The sequence below is a fragment of the Dasypus novemcinctus genome, chromosome 19 (genome assembly GCF_030445035.2).
Source record: "Dasypus novemcinctus isolate mDasNov1 chromosome 19, mDasNov1.1.hap2, whole genome shotgun sequence".
NCBI lineage: Eukaryota > Metazoa > Chordata > Mammalia > Cingulata > Dasypodidae > Dasypus > Dasypus novemcinctus.
The window spans coordinates 50,297,042-50,312,880 of record NC_080691.1 but is presented as its reverse complement, the minus strand read 5'-3'; the positions used below and the strand labels follow the sequence as shown (position 1 = coordinate 50,312,880).

General features: G+C 53.9%; 2 protein-coding genes across 6 annotated transcripts in view; one reads left to right on the top strand and one right to left on the bottom strand.

Annotated features, from left to right (window-relative positions):
* LOC101416250 (cationic amino acid transporter 4-like) overlaps nt 1-1,978 on the bottom strand; it is a 31,263-nt gene extending 29,285 nt beyond the window's left edge. For all 5 annotated transcript variants that reach the window (XM_058281778.2, XM_058281781.2, XM_058281782.2 and 2 more), the window contains exons 1-2: nt 1,865-1,978; nt 1,115-1,261 (exon numbers count right to left, since the gene is read on the bottom strand). The gene's annotated coding sequence lies outside the window, so the exon portion shown is untranslated. The remainder of the gene's footprint in view (nt 1-1,114; nt 1,262-1,864) is intronic.
* On the top strand, nt 1,896-9,871 carry LOC101447041 (cationic amino acid transporter 4-like). Its single transcript, XM_058281019.2, is given in 9 exon segments — nt 1,896-1,964; nt 2,798-3,261; nt 3,264-3,446; nt 3,449-3,526; nt 3,529-3,777; nt 4,052-4,129; nt 4,132-4,696; nt 4,908-5,029; nt 5,117-9,871. Coding segments are annotated over 8 exon segments (1,902 nt in total). The 5' UTR covers nt 1,896-1,964; nt 2,798-2,831; the 3' UTR covers nt 5,314-9,871.
* The last annotated feature ends 5,968 nt before the right edge of the window (nt 9,872-15,839 follow it).

Below are 15,839 nucleotides of genomic sequence, written 5' to 3'. Positions count from 1 at the left end.
TTAGAATAAGCAAATTCATCAAGGCAGAAGACAGAATAGTGGTTACCATGGTTAGGGGAAGAGGGGATTAAAGAGTTGTTAAAAATGAGTATGGAGAAGCGGACTTGGCCCAGTGGTTAGGGCGTCCGCCTACCACATGGGAGGTCCATGGTTCAAACCCTGGGCCTCCTTGACCCGAGTTGAGCTGGCCCATGCGCAGTGCTGATGCACGCAAAGAGTGCTGTGCCAGGTAGGGGTGTCCCCCGTGTAGGGGAGCCCCACGCGCAATGAGTGTGCCCCGTAAGGAGAGCCGCCCAGTGCAAAAGAAAATACAGCCTGCCCAAAAATGGTACCCCACACACAGAGAGCTGACACAGCAAGATGATGCAACAAAAAGAAACACAGATTCCCGGTGCCGCTGATAAGGACAGAGGCAGTCACAGAAGAACACACAGAGAGCAGACACCGGGGTGAGGGGGAATAAATAAATAAATCTTAAAAAAAAAATAAAGAGTATGAATTTTAGTTTAGGATGATGAAAACAATCTGGAAATAGTAGAAATACACGATATTGTCAATGTACTTAATGTCAAAGATTGTCCACTTAAAATGATGTTTATGTTATATGTTAATATTTTATTACAATAAAATATATTATCATTACAGAAAAGCCCTCCCCGTCTTATCTTCTTATAGAAATTGTTACAGAGAGCCATTTCTTTCTTTCAGAAATTGACCCTGAAGATACAGCTCTAACAGTACAAAAATGCAGGTGCAAAAGGCTATCCATTCAAGTGCTGTCTGTAATTGCAAATTACTAGAAGAATCCCAAAGGCCCATGCACGGTAAAGAAGCTGAATAATCTCTAGTGTGTCACCCAAAGGGGAAAAGAATGAGGAGGATTTCTGTGAACAGATGGAATGATTTCCAGGACATATTATTAAGAGACTTTTTAAAAGGCATCTATGCTACCTTTTGTGTAATAAAGAAAGGATCTAACTTTTTTTAAAGAAAGGGTACTGCATTACATTTTTTTTGTGGAGGCATTTCAGGACAAGGGATGTCAGTTATGTTTAGGCAACTTTAGGGGTGAGAAGTGCAGGAGATGTCAGCGCAGCAGGAGACGGAAACCCACCTGCGAAGGTCCTCAGACAAATATCAGAAGGGGCCACAGAGGCCGGCTAAGGCACAGGGTTCCAAGTGCCACCATCTTCTCTAGACGTGCGCCTTCCCATTGAGCAGTGAGCCAGGTGGGCTGCAGCTCCCTGAGGCCCAATTGCACCTGCCACATAGAAAACACACAGAAGGTTCTGGGCGAGGAGGATGCCTGTTTTGGTTCGGTTCAGTGTGGCTGGGTTTGGTGGTCATTTGGCTTTAAACAAGTGAGCATTCTTTCACACCAACTTTCTCACTTTCAGATATACAGGAAGAGCTAATTGGAAAGACACTTGGACTCAGGAAATAACTCAGCCCCAGGGAGTTCATGATGGCCGCCTAGAGACACGGGATGGCAATTAGAGGGGGAGCTGGGTCGGGGTTCCCCAGAGTCCTCCACGCCTAACTACGAGGAAATGGGCCTCTGAGGGGGTGCCCCATGCTGGACGGCTGCAGCTTGTCCCAGGAGGCTACTTGCCCTCCTCGCAAAGGCTGTATTTGTAGCTAAAAGCTCAGAACATCCAGCATTAGTTCAGCCTTTGGTTGCAGGGACTCCCCTCCCCATCCCTGCCAAACTCCCGGGCTCAACTCATTAGAGGCCTCCAGACCTCTAATGCACGCGTTGGGATGCATTCACGGCAGGTGCCTGCTGAGGTAGGAAGTGGGTGGCTACAGAGTGGGCCTTAACCCCGCCCCCAGGGCACCCCGTGACCCAGCGCCAGGCACTTACCTGCTGGCCTGGGCTTCCTTATCTGTGAACATAGAGCTTCCCGGGAACCTGGCGAGCGCTGGTCTTGATCTTGTAAAGAAGCGTAGGGTGGACAATCTTGGTGCGTGCGTGGGGGACGGGGGTGCATGGGTGACTGCGGGGAGGGGCAGTCTGCAGACCCAGGGAGGGCGTTGTGCGGGGTCCGGACGTTGGGGCTTTGTACATGGTCTGAGCCCCGTGCTGGGGGCAGGGAGGCGGCGATCGGGATCCGGGCCCCAGGGAGGGGGCGGGCCCTGCGCACAGGCGGGGCGGGCGCAGAGCGGCGGCGGCGGCGGCAGCAGGTGGGTCGCGGGCGGCAGTGCGGGTAGGGCTGAGACCCGGCGGGGGAGTGAGGGGTCGAAGGCTCCGGTGCTTGGAGACAGGGACAAAGCGGAGTTGGCGGCGCGGAGAGGTGCGCGGGACGTCAGCTTTGGGGTCCGGGGCTCGGTGCGTTGATTCCCCAGCCTGGCGCGGGGGGTGGGGACTGACCGCCACTGTCTGAGGGGAGGTGGCCTGCGTGGGCCACGCCCCGGATGATAGAGCTGCTCCTATTCCGGGTTTCTACCTTGCTCTCAGATCCCAGATCAGGAGGGTTTCCCATCTCATGCTCCCTGCGAATGTTCCCACCTTGCCCTCAGTGACACTCGGCTCACCGCCCAGGTCCGACTGCACCAGATTTGCTGGGGAGAGGAGGAGGGCAGGCAGGACCCTTGTGCTTCTGCGTGAACCCCTGCCCCCCCCCTCCTCCCCGCTGCTGCGAGCCCTGAGCCCTCCCCCAGCTCAGCCCTCCAGCAGGTGCATGTACTCGCATCACCAGGTCAGGGACGGGGACTGGGCTGTGGGTGGGCAATCCAGAAGGGACTGAAGATGCCTGACCCCACCCGGCAGCCCGTCATTCCCCTCTGACCCTGGCAGGTGGCTGGGCCCGCACTCCTCTCTGCTGCCCACCATGGCCTGGAGACTGCCCAGCGCCGCCAGCCTGGCACACTTCTACAGGAAGCTGAACCGGCTGAAGCCACTGGAGGAGTCCACCATGGAGACATCCCTGATTCGCTGCCTGTCCACGCTGGACCTGACCCTTCTGGGAGTGGGTGGCCTCTGTGTGCTCACGGGCACTGTGGCCAAGGAGATGGCTGGCCCGGCCGTACTCGTGTCCTTCACTGTGACCGCCTTGGCCTCCCTGCTGGCGGCCCTGTGTAGCATGCCCCGTATGGGCTCTGCCTACCTCTTCACCTATGTGTCTGTGGGTGAGCTGTGGGCCTTCCTCATTGGCTGGAATGTGCTGCTCGAGTACCTCATTGGTGGTGCCGCCGTGGCCCGGGCCTGGAGTGGCTATCTGGATGCCATATTCGGCCACCACATCCGCAACTTCACTGAGACCTTATAAGCAGCTGGCAGGTGCCCTTTCTGACCCGTTACCTGGACTTCCTGGCCGCCGGCATCCTACTTCTGGCCTCTGCCTTCATCTCCTGCAGAGCCTGCATCTCCTCCTGGCTCAACCACACCTTCTCGTCCATCAGCCTCTGCGTCATCCTCTTTATCATCATCCTGGGCTTCTCCCTGGCCAACCTGGAAACTGGAGCACCGAGGAGGCCGGGTTTGCAACCTTCAGCTACTCGGACTTCATGGCTGGCGTTGCCACGTGCTCTATGCCTTCGCTGGCTTCGACAACACTGCTGCTTCCACCGAGGAGGCCCGGAACCCATGGAAGGCCGTGCTCATGGCCATCGCCATCTCTCTCGGCCTGGCGGCCACGGCCTACATCCTGGTCTCCACCGTGCTTTCCCTCATGGTTCCCTGGCACAGCCTCGACCCAGACTCTGTACTCACCGATGCCTTCTACCAGCGGGGCTACAGCTGGGCCGGCTTCATCGTGGCTGTGGGCTCCATCTGCGGTGAGGAAGCAGCGCCTTGCAGGATGGGAACTGGGTGGGGTGGTGCGGGGAGAGGCAGCCCCATGTCCTGGGCTTCCTGGATTGACCCCTGCTGTGTAACTGTCCCAGGAAGGCTCTGATGATTAGAGAATCCTCCACTCCCACTCACCACCTTCCCCAAATCCTCCAACGGGCCTGTGACTGACACTGGGTGGAAGGTAACTGAGCACCTCACACCCACCCAGGTCCACACACCCTTGCTGACAGGCCCCTCACTCCTGCTCCTTTGCCACAGCCATGACCATGGTCCTGCTCAGTAACCTCTTCTCCCTGCCACGCATTGTGTATGCCATGGCGGCCGACGGGCTCTTCTTCAGGTGTTTGCCCGTGTGCACCCCAGCACCCAGGTCCCCATGATGGGCATCCTGGTGTTTGGGGTCTTCATGGCCCTCCTAGCCCTGGTACTCGACCTCGATGCACTGGTGCAGTTCCTGTCTATTGGGACACTGCTCGCCTACACCTTCGTGGCAGCCAGCGTCATCGTGCTGCGCTTCCAGAAGACCTCTCAGCCCAGCTCCCCGGGTGTGGCCAGCCCCGACCCTAAGGCCAAGGAGCACAACTCCTTCTCAGACCACCTCCAGCTGGTGGGGGATGAGCATGCCTCAGGTCCCGAGCCCGGGCAGTTGCGGCCAGCCCTGAGGCCCTACCTGGGCTTTCTGGGTGAGTGTAGCCACGGAACCGCCGTGGGTTGGGTGCTGGCCCTCCTGGTGGCCTCTGCCATCACCCTGAGCAGCATGCTCATCTTTGGGGACTCGGCCCTGCACCTCCCACGCTGGGGCTACATCCTGCTGGTCCTGCTCAGCGGGGTCACATTTCTGCTCAGTCTCACTGTCCTGGCAGCCCACCAGCAAGAGCACCTACAGTATACCTTCCAGGTACCGCCCCAACCCACACTCTCCACCCCCTTGCTCATAGACCAGCTGGCTCTATGGCCAGCTTCTGCTGCTGCAGAATGAAGGAGGAGGACTTGGAGGGCTGGGGACGCCTCTGCATGTGGCCACCCTTTCTTTCTGCACGGGGGGTGGGCACATGCCTCCTAAATGTCCTGGAAAAAGGAGGCCCTAGTGTAGCAGATCTTCCCCACAGCTCAGCTGTTGTCCCCTCAGATGCCCCTGGTGCCCGATGCCAGCTTTGAGTATCCTCCTCAACATCTGCCTCATGCTGAAGCTAAGCTACCTGACCTGGCTGTGCTTTTTCAGCTGTCTGCTGATTGGTGAGTTGGGGTGAGGGTGGGCATGGGAGGTCAGGATGCTGAGCAGGTGGTGGGAAGAGGGCCAGGCAGGCTGGACCTGCCTCTCAGACCCTCCCACTGCCGCCGGCCTCGCTGTGTATTTCGGCTCCGGCATCCGGCAAAGCAAGGAGAACCTGCGGGAGCCACAGCAGCCAGCCGTTGCACGCTACGTGGTGTTCCCCAGCAGCAGCCTGGAGGAGATGGTGCAGACTGTACAGCTACCTGCCCAGGAGCCTGACCGCATGGAGCAGCCTGTCTGGCCATGAGGCTGCCTGTGGCCTGCCAGTGCCCATGCCCCTTCTGTGCTGGGCAGCTTGGGCTGGCATGGGTCGGGGAGCCTCAGGACCTTAGGCCTTCAGCCACCAGCGCAAAGTTCCAAGTCTTCGGGGAGCAGGCCATGGCCAGCGCTGGTGGCATGGACTCTTTGTCCAACACCTTCCGGCAAGTTGTGACACACTCTAGCCACAGGCCAGGCAGCCGGGCGGGCTAGAAAGAAGCCCACAGTTCTGGGAGATCTACAATAATACCTACCCGGCCATCTGCGTGGCCTGCTGCCATGTCCACTGTGGCATTCCTTGTGGCACTGAGTCCTCACCTACCCCTGGGAACTAGTTGATTGCCCCAGGGCCCAGCAGAGATGCCAAAAGTTCTAGAAAATGGCAGATCAGGGCTGGGCCAGGCCAGTGCCCTCTGCCCAGCTCAGAAAGGAGACATGCACGGTGAGCATGGACCATGTCTTCAAGGGGCAACAGGGCCCATGACAGAAGTGGGGTCAGGAACCATCTGCAGACTTCCCCATGTCCCCTGGGAACAGAGGCTCGGGTCTAAGGCTGTGGTTCCCAGAGAACCTTTGACTTCCCAGGACTCCAAGACAGTAGGTTGTGTGTCTGAGGCCTGCTCGGGGATGTTGGAACCCCCCACACTCACACCCCACTGCGGGCACATGCCTGCACGGCCCACGCCCACCTTGGCAGCCCACAGGTGCTGTCACTGCCATCAGCAGACTGAGGCCATAGCTCTTTCCAAGCTCCATCCTGCGTTTCGATTCTCCCAGGTGGCAGCTCTCGGCTGCCACAGCCCACACTCATGCCCTCTCTCTCTGCCCTCCCACTCAGGGGATTGGAGGTGAGGGCTCAGGGTGGCACACATGCATGAGGGGGCCCCATTCCTGGGGTGGGGGGAGTCTCCACAAAAGCTCCAGCCATCCCCCACCCCCCCCCCACGGCTGGGCAGTGTCCACCGCTGATGGACCCTTCCCGTTCTGGCCCATAAAGAAAAGTCAGGAAGCTGGAGGCTTTGTCAGGTTTTTACTCCTCAGCCTTCTCCAGCCATGACATGAGCTTTCTTGGGGTCCTGCTGTGAAAACCAGGCCTTGGATGGGCCCCCTTTCCCGCCCTGGCTCTGCTGGCCCACCTCCCCTGGGCATCCTCCAGAGATTGAGGGGCAGCAGGGTCCCCAAGGGCTTTGCAGAGGCTCCTGGAGTTGACTAATCCCGACACTGGCCCAGCAGGAGCCCCAGCTCTGGCCCTCCCCCACCAGGTCCATGTCACTTTAAGAGCTACCTACCAGCACAACCCTGGCCACCCCTGCCCACCACCCTGGGATCAAGAGGTGCCAGGCTCCTTCAGCCCTGTCTTGACTGTTGGTCCTGGGGCAATAGGGAAATTCTCTGGCAGGCAGGACTGGGCCCCACTGAAGGGTTCCAGAACTAGAATCTGGCCAGCCAGCTGGGGGCCAGGTCTGCCTCTTTAACATCTATTGGTCGCATTCCTTCCAGATATTTCTTCTACCTGGGGGGCCTGGGCCTCCCAAGTACAGGTGCCCCAGGCTGGGGTGGGTAGCTGCCCAGACTGTTTCCTAGGCATGGCCTGGGGCAGCAGTGAATTCCAGATGCACTGGGTGCCTGTCCTCAGGGCTCCCAGGAAGCCCGGTGGGCAGGGTGGGGCTGGGCTGGGGGTTACCAAGGACTCACATAAAAGGTCCCCAAAGCCCTTCAGTGACCACCAATGTAGCCCATTTGCCCTCTCCTCCTCTCCCAACCCTCCAGAGCCTGGGGTGGCCCCCAGAGATGGGAATGATTCTCTGAAGCTGAGCAGGTGCTACCCCCCACCTCCATTCTGCAGACGAGCCCAAAGCTGGATGAGACCTGCCCCAGGTGGCCTCTTGCTACCTTGCCTGGGCTCTGGCTGCACAGACCCCAGGGAAGGAGGGTTCAAAGGGTGGCATCCACAACAACCAGTGGGCGGTGCCTGTGGGAGACAGGGGTGACAGAGTATGGGGGAACAGCCTGCCACCAGCAACCAGAGAAGTGGGTGCCCCAGGCTTTCCCTGTCTCCATGGTTTCACAGCAGGTCTCTGTATGGAAACAGATGACCCTGGCTCCCTAGGGAGAGCACCTGCCAAGTTTGGACTCAGGGTGGGAGGGAAAGAGAGTCTTCCTGGGGGTGTGAGGGTGCTGGTCTTTCATCCCTGAGGTCCCCCATCCTTCCAGACTGCTGACCCAGAAGGGAACAGCCCCAAGCCTCAGGCATGGGCTGGTGGTGGGACCAGAGCCCAGACCCCCAGTGTCACCACCTGGCTGGGGGTGGAAACGGTGCTGGGCCCATCTAAGGCCTCTGGGCACCCTGTTGGGGAGTTGTGAAAATCGGCTGGGTCCACACGGGGTGAGCTGTCACACTCGGGGCCTTTGCCTGCAGGTAAGGACAATGGATCAGGGCTCTGGCCTCCATCCTCCCAGGGAGCACAGCAGCCTGGCACAGCAGCCTCAGCACCCAGCTGGCCCGCAGTTCATCTCCTTGTACTTGTTCCTCCAGGAGAAATGGGCTTCTCCACATACAGCAGCAGGTCACAGAGGAAGGTGACCTTGGGAGAGGCAGGGCAGACCCACGTCTAGCTCCCCAACCCAACCTGCACCCCAAGACGCCACCCGCAAGCACAGGGCACTTAGGCATGCAGGCACCGCAGCCACAGCCATTGGGAACAGGTGGCGGCCACTCACCACGCCCAGCCAAGCTGCTCCAGCGCCCAGAGTGAGGGTCGTGGGAATGAGCCCGAACTTCCCTGCCTGAGAGAGAGAGAAACCCCAGCTGAGCCAGCCTCAGGTCGTACCTGTGGCCCCACGCCTCCAGCCCTGTCTCCCCCACTGGGCCCCTCTGGCCCCTACCTGCCCAGTGACCAAGATGTCGAAGCAGCTTGGGGATGGCAGGAGCCCCAAGGAGGGGCCAAGGAGTTTTAGAAGAAATGACCTCTGAGCTGACACCTGAAGATTGTGAAGTTCACCAAGCGATAGAGCTGGGGCGGGATGGAGGGAGGAGTATATGCAAAGGCTGAATGAAAAGCAGGAGAGAGAACTAGGAGCCACGGAAAGGTGGTGAGCAAGGGTGTGCAGAGTGGGTAATGACCCCTGCCTCATTGTTTGCACTCATTGTCTGCTGTGTCTGTTCATTGTGCACTTGTCTCTTTTTAGGAGGCACCAGAAATGGAACCCTGGATCGTGCATGTGGGAAGGAGGCACCCAATCACTTGGGACACCTCTGCTTCCACTTATTTTGTCTTTCAATGTGTTTGCTCATTGTGCCTCTTCGTTGAATTGTTTTGTGAGAGCTTGCCATGCCAGCCTATCGTGTCAACTCGCTGTCTTGCCAGTCTTCTGTAGGAAGCACCAGGCATTGAACGTGGGATCTCTTATGTGGTAGGCGGGCACCCAACTGCCTGAGTCACATCTTCTTTCCTGTTGGGAGATTTTTGTGTTTTTTTTTTTTGTCTTTATTCATTTTTTTAATATTACATTCAAAAAATATGAGGTCCCCATATACCCTCCACTGCCCTCACCCCACTCCTCCCCCATAGCAACATTCTCCTCCATAATCATGAGACATTCATTGCACTTGGTGAATACATCTATGAGCACAGTTGCACCTCATGGTCAATGGTCCACATCATAGCCCACACTCTCCCATGTTCCATCCAGTGGGCCAGGGGAGGACATACAATGTCCAGTAATTGTCCCTGCAGCACCACCCAGGACAACTCCAAGTCCCAAAAACGCCTCCACATCTCATCTCTTCCTCCCATTCCCCATACCCAGCAGCCACAATGGCCACTTTCTCCACACCAATGCCACATTTTCTTCAATTACTAATCACAATACTTCATGAATAGAATATCAGTAAGTCCACTCTAATCCATATTCTATTCCTCCATCCTGTGGATCTTGGATTGGTTGTGTGCACTCCACATCTATATCAAGAGGGGGCTTAGATTCCACATGGATGCTGGATGCAATCCTCCTGCTTTCAGTTGTAGGCACTCTTGGCTCCATGGTGTGGTGGTTGACCTTCTTCAACTCAATGTTAGCTGAGTGGGGTAAGTCCAATAAACCAGAGTGTAGGAGCTGAAGTCTGTTGAGGCTCAGGGCCTGGCTGTCATATGGTCAGTTCAGAGATTCAGATCCCCTGGGTATATATTAAACCCCAGCACCAACTACAATTCCAGTAAAGTAACAGGAAAGGCTTGTGAAAAAGGATCATATCTGAATCCAGCTCCATCACACAGAAACACAAACTCCAAAGAAGGGCCAACTGACATGGCACTGAACTCCATCTGCCATGACCATATAACCTGTGGGTCTCTGTAGCCCTCAGAAGAACCAATACCTGGGGTTGTATCTATTTTATCTGTCTCTGGGACTCTGCTAAGGTGTGCATAAGTATGACCCCTCTGATAACGTCCCAGCTCTTTTTTGGAGACTCATAGCCATATAAACTTGCGGCGGCTTGCTCGGTCGGTAGAGGTGGGGTCTGGCTGCGGACGAGGGGTCGGTCCAGCTCTGGACGAGGGGTCAGTCCCGCTTGGGACGAGGGGTCGGTCCCACTTGGGACGAGGGGTCGGTCCGGCAGCAGACGAGGGATCGGTCTCACAAGGGGTTGCGCGGTTCGGCTGACGGGGTCACCCGGAGAAGCCGGTGACGAAGGGGTCGCCTGGAGAAGCCGGCGACGAACTGGGGACAAGGGAGGCCAGGCCCTTGTCGGGGGCTCTTAGGACTGGAGGGCGCACAGCAGAAGAACTACCACGGAGACAAGGTAAACACGCAAATCCACTTTACTGAGGGAGAGGCAACAGTTTTATAGGGGCTGGGGAAGGCTGATTGGTCGAAGCCACGCCCTGTTCTGATTGGTTGCCGGTGAAAGGTCAGTGGGCGGTACTGGACGGGGGAGGGGTGGTGGTTAGGGATTGGCTGTCGCTGTTGCTGGGGGAAGGGCAGGGTTTAGGGATTGGTGGCTGCTGTTGCTGGGGTGGAGGGCAGACTGGATTTTTCCGCCCACGCCTAGCTGTTGCTGCTGTCGGGGGAAGGGAAAAGGGCAGACTGGATTTTTCCGCCCACGCCTGGCTGTTGCTGCTGTCGGGGGAGGGGAAAAGGGCAGACTGGAATTTTCCGCCCTGCGCCTGCACAGGGAGAAAGAAGAAGAAGGGTGCCGCCCCACAGGCATCGTGTGGTGCCATCTGGGAGGAGGGGCGGCCGCGGAAGCATGGCTGCCAAGAAGGGGAGACCCGAGGGCACTCTGCGCCCATGCCGAGCTTCCTTCAGGGGTGGCGGTGAGTCCGACCAGCCACCCTATTATGGGGGCAGCGGCTTGACCTGCTGCGGCTGCTCCCCCACCAGGCCAGCAAACCACACTTCAGCCTGAGGGGTGACCGCATTTCCCCCTTCTTTTCAAATAAGGGCCAGGATGGCAGCAGCAACAAGTAGCTGAGGCCCAAGAGGCAGTAAGCAATGAGGGAAGTGGGGCTGAATAGGGAGGTGAGTATGACGGGGATATAAATGTACAATTTGGGGGGCGTTATCTTGCCATTGCAAGCAAGGGTGGCCAATGTCCAATTCTCGTGGATCTTGGTGGCTATAAGGTCCATCTGCTGTTAAAAGTCCAGGGTGACAGCGCGTTACAGGTAGTTGATCTCTCCTTGGCAGCGAAGACATTGTAGGAGAGGATTACTTTTTCCTGCCAGAGGCTTACTGTCCAATTAAAAGGCTGATGGCTGGGGTTGGTGAGTGCAATGGGGAGTGTGAGGAAAAGAAGGGTGACGGTTTTGGACAAGAGGAGGCTTGGTGAAGTCATTATGGGAGGAAGATAAGGAGTAAAGCATAAAAGAGGATAATAAACAGAAAGGCGATGGAGAGTAGAATTCGTTGGCCGAGGTTCCAATCTTCTGGGGCGGTAGTGGCTAGACAGATGGCGGAAAATATTATCAAGAAAGCAAAGGTTATGAGGAAGAAATAAAGTATTAAGGCTGTGGGGGAAGTGAGAAGATCATTTAGAGGATAGGGTTGAGAATGGTATGTGTAAGACAGAAGCTTTGTGGTTTGTAGGAGACTGCTTTATAAACGAAGGAGAATGAGGGCAGTAAATATAGTAACGATAGATAAGAAGATGACAGTGAGGAGGAGTCTTTGTTTAAGGTTCCAATCGTCCGGCGCAACAGTGGCTAGGCCGATAGCGAGGGGTGTTGCTAAATAGACAATGGCTGCAAAGACAAAATCATCCTCTGTTTCCTTAAGAATAACTTTTCTTTAAATACTTAGTAGCATGCAATATTAGAAACCGTTTCCTAAAAGCAAGTTGGCAGGGGAGCTTGGTTGCTGTTAATCTTTCCTGTTATAAAATTACCTTTTATTATTATTATCATCAATTCAGTTTTATATATATATATTTAAGAATGACCTTTTGGAATTAGCCATTTAATACCTTAATGTAAACAATGCTTTATTAAACCTTTTATTATTTATAACCATATAGACTATTGAAGATAAATTTTATCTTTACAGAACACATTCCCTTACGTAAAGTTATCACAATACCTTTTATACTTGCCGCATGCAAATTAAGTTTCAAGAGTTTATGAAAAATTAGCCATCCTACTTTAGGACAAAATACGTCTTTTTGCAAAACTTATTACATTTCTGTTAGCATTTTTACAAACTTTTAACCTTTTTAATATTCATATAAGTTTTACATTCTTTATATTATCCTGTGAAGAAAAATAAGTTATTCATTTTAATCTAGGCAAGAACAAATTTTATGAAGATGTACAGTTAATTTTGTTAATTAAGACTTACAATTTTTTTTAATTGTAGATATCTTATTAACATTTAAACTTATGTATTAATATAATAAACTTAAGTATTAATATAAGCGCTTATTTAATTTTTGGCCATTTGAATAGAGCTCTTTTAAAGATTTCTAGTAATTTATATTTACCATCCGGAGGTATCACAATATATGTTGACATTGAACGAACAGACAGACAAACACAGAACAATTACAACACATTAACAGAAATATATAATTTATTTACAGTTGACTCATAATTCTTACTTTCTTGGTATAGCTGCTTTTAAATCCTTTTTTATATAGCATATCATAGATTATACCCTTCAAGATTTCTTCTGGACTTCATGTTGCCTGTAATAAGCCAGGAGGGAATCTTTTACCTTCCTGCTCCACAGCAGAAGTGACCCTATCTATAAGGTGAGTATAGGTGTCCGGGTCCCAAAGCTGACACGTGGTAAGCCACAGATTAAAGGGGAGAAGAAGGTCCCAATATACTTGAAGCTGTTTGAAAGAGACCTTACACCGGTGAGTGTCTAGGAGACCGGTGAGGGCCCGAACTTGTGGGGCTTGCTTAGCAGATAGGATGTTACCCATTGCTAATGGCCTTTTGGAGCCGATAAGAAAAGGGGCCCTTACCTTGAGAGCGCAGCGATGGGAGCCAAGGTGCGCGGTGAGACGAGGGGTCGGAGCCGGTGGGGCTCCGACGGTGGTCGTGGGCCAAGAGAAGGCCCCGACGAGGGGAGGGCGGAATGATGAGCAGTGGAGCAAGGCAAAGGGGAGCAAGTGCGGAGGGGAAGAGGCAGAGGTGAAGGCAGGAGTGGAGGTGCTCAGGCACACGCTCCTGAGAGTTTTATTGGCACCTCTTAATCATAGTGGGTCAGTATAAGCCCCTGACATGGAAGGAGAAAGCCATCCAGCGATTCTCCCAGACCGCCGTGGATCATATGAGGTCACCAAGGTTCAGGAGCAGCAATGCAGAGTGAAAAGATAGGGGTGAGAAGAGAGGAGAGCGTAGGGCTATGGTAGGGTTACTTCAGACGTGCAAGCACGTGCTTCCGAGAAATCCAAGGCTCCTCTTAATCATAGCGGGTCGGTATAAGCCCCCAACATGGAAGGAGAAAGCCATCCAGTGATTCTCCCAGACTGCCGTGGATCATATGAGGTAGCCAAGGCTCAGGTAGCAGCAATGTTGCACGAGAGAAGTCCCAAGGTGAGAAGAGAGGAGGGGGTAGGGCTGTGGTAGGATTACTTCAGACGTGCAAGCGCGCGCTCCCAAGAAACCCAAGGCTCCTCTTAATCATAGCGGGTCGGTATAAGCCCCCGACATGGAAGGAGAAAGCCATCCAGCGATTCTCCCAGACCGCCGTGGACCGTATGAGGTAGCCAAGGCTCAGGTAGCAGCAATGTTGCACGAGAGAAGTCCCAAGGTGAGAAGAGAGGAGGGGGTAGGGCTGCCAGGTTATGGAGTGAGGCTGTGGTGGGGTTGCCTTGCGCCACGTTGTGCTGTGGTGGGGTTGCCTTGCCCCACGTTGGGCGCCAACTGCGGCAGCTTGCTCGGTCAGTAGAGGTGGGGTCTGGCTGCAGACGAGGGGTCGGTCCAGCTCTGGACGAGGGGTCAGTCCCGCTTGGGACGAGGGGTCGGTCCCACTTGGGACGAGGGGTCGGTCCGGCAGCAGACGAGGGATCGGTCTCACAAGGGGTTGCGCGGTTCGGCTGACGGGGTCGCCCGGAGAAGCCGGCGATGAAGGGGTCACCTGGAGAAGCCGGCGATGAACTGGGGACAAGGGAGGCCAGGCCCTTGTCGGGGGCTCTCAGGACTGGAGGGCGCACGGCAGAAGAACTACCGCGGAGACAAGGTAAACACGCATGTCCACTTTACTGAGGGAGAGGCAACAGTTTTATAGGGGCTGGGGAAGGCTGATTGGTCGAAGCCACGCCCTATTCTGATTGGTTGCCGGCGAAAGGTCAGTGGGCGGTACTGGATGGGGGAGGGGTGGTGGTTAGGGATTGGCTGACGCTGTTGCTGGGGGAAGGGGCAGGGTTTAGGGATTGGTGGCTGCTGTTGCTGGGGTGGAGGGCAGACTGGATTTTTCCGCCCACGCCTAGCTGTTGCTGCTGTCAGGGGAAGGGAAAAGGGCAGACTGGATTTTTCCGCCCACGCCTGGCTGTTGCTGCTGTCGGGGGAGGGGAAAAGGGCAGACTGGAATTTTCTGCCCTGCGCCTGCCCAGGGAGAAAGAAGAAGAAGGGTGCCGCCCCACAGGCATCGTGTGGCGCCATCCGGGAGGAGGGGCGGCCGCGGAAGCATGGCTGCCGAGAAGGGGAGACCCGAGGGCACTCTGCGCCCATGCCGAGCTTCCTTCAGGGGTGGCGGTGAGTCCTACCAGCCACCCTATAAACTCATTTGTCCTTTCCATTTCCCCCTTGATTCAGGTCAAAAAGCATTTTTAACTCCTGGTGTTATATGTAGACTGAGATATTCTGCTGGTGCGAGTTGACACTTTTATTCAAGGTCCTTTTCTAGTTACATCATCAGCTGGTACTTGGTAGTAATCCCTTGGCGCCAAGGAGGCTCATCCCCAGGAGTCATGTCCCACACTAGTGGGAAGGCAACGCATTTACATGCTGAGTTTGGCTTTGAGACTGAGCACATTTGAACAACACAGAGGCTCTCAGGAGGTAATTCTTAGGCACCCTGCAGCTCTAGACCTTGTTCTTATTTCAGGTACACAGGCTCACAAGCATAGTCATTAGTATCAAGGGCTAATTTTTGGACCTTCCTTCTTTTTCGGTCTTTGCTGTTGCACTTGGGGGGTTATTGCTCTTCCTTTAGGGACTGTGATAGACCTCCCCTGCCTAAGAACTCAGCACTCCTTCAGTTGTTATTTTTAATTGTTTCCACTATGAAAATATTAAAACATTTTTATGTACCCTGGATATATTCCCTGTAGAACTCCCTGCCAACCATGTGTCCCCTGTCAATAGCATCCCATGCCAGTATTCCTCCGCTGCCATTGTTGAACTTCTCTGTGATCCAAAACTTCCTGAAAAGTGAAGCCCGATATATTGCCAGGTTCCCTTAATAGTAAAATGGAATATAGCAATGAGTTTAAAGGTTAGATATAGAATACATATTAATTTGGAAAAATTCTACATCCTATCTTTTTCTTTTCTTTTTTCTAATTATTAAGTTTATCTTCACAAGAGTTTTAGATCACAGTACTTCATATATATAATATACAGTACTCCCACATATCCAACATAAAACTTTTCCCTTCCACAGCAATAATCTTTTTTACATATTCATACTATATTTACTGAAACTGATGTACAGATATTGAGAAAATAGCTTTCAAACAAGGTAACATTTGTTTTACATTGTGGTTTATATTTTAGACTATACAGTTTTCTAAATTTTTAGTTATCTTATGTTTTACATTATGATTTACATTTTAGCCTGTCGGCCCCTATATATTTTTGGTGAAATTTTACATGTCTTATATCCATCCTTGGGTACTCTTGTGAAACACTTCTATTGCCCACACAGTTAAATTGGTTCCATCTATTCAATACCTCTTTCTCCCTGCCCTTAGGGCCCACAGTGACAGTCAATCTTTATTGCTTGAAGGGCCATGTTCAGAGATACTTGCAACAGTGTTGAGAGCTTGACATGCTCAACTGCCCT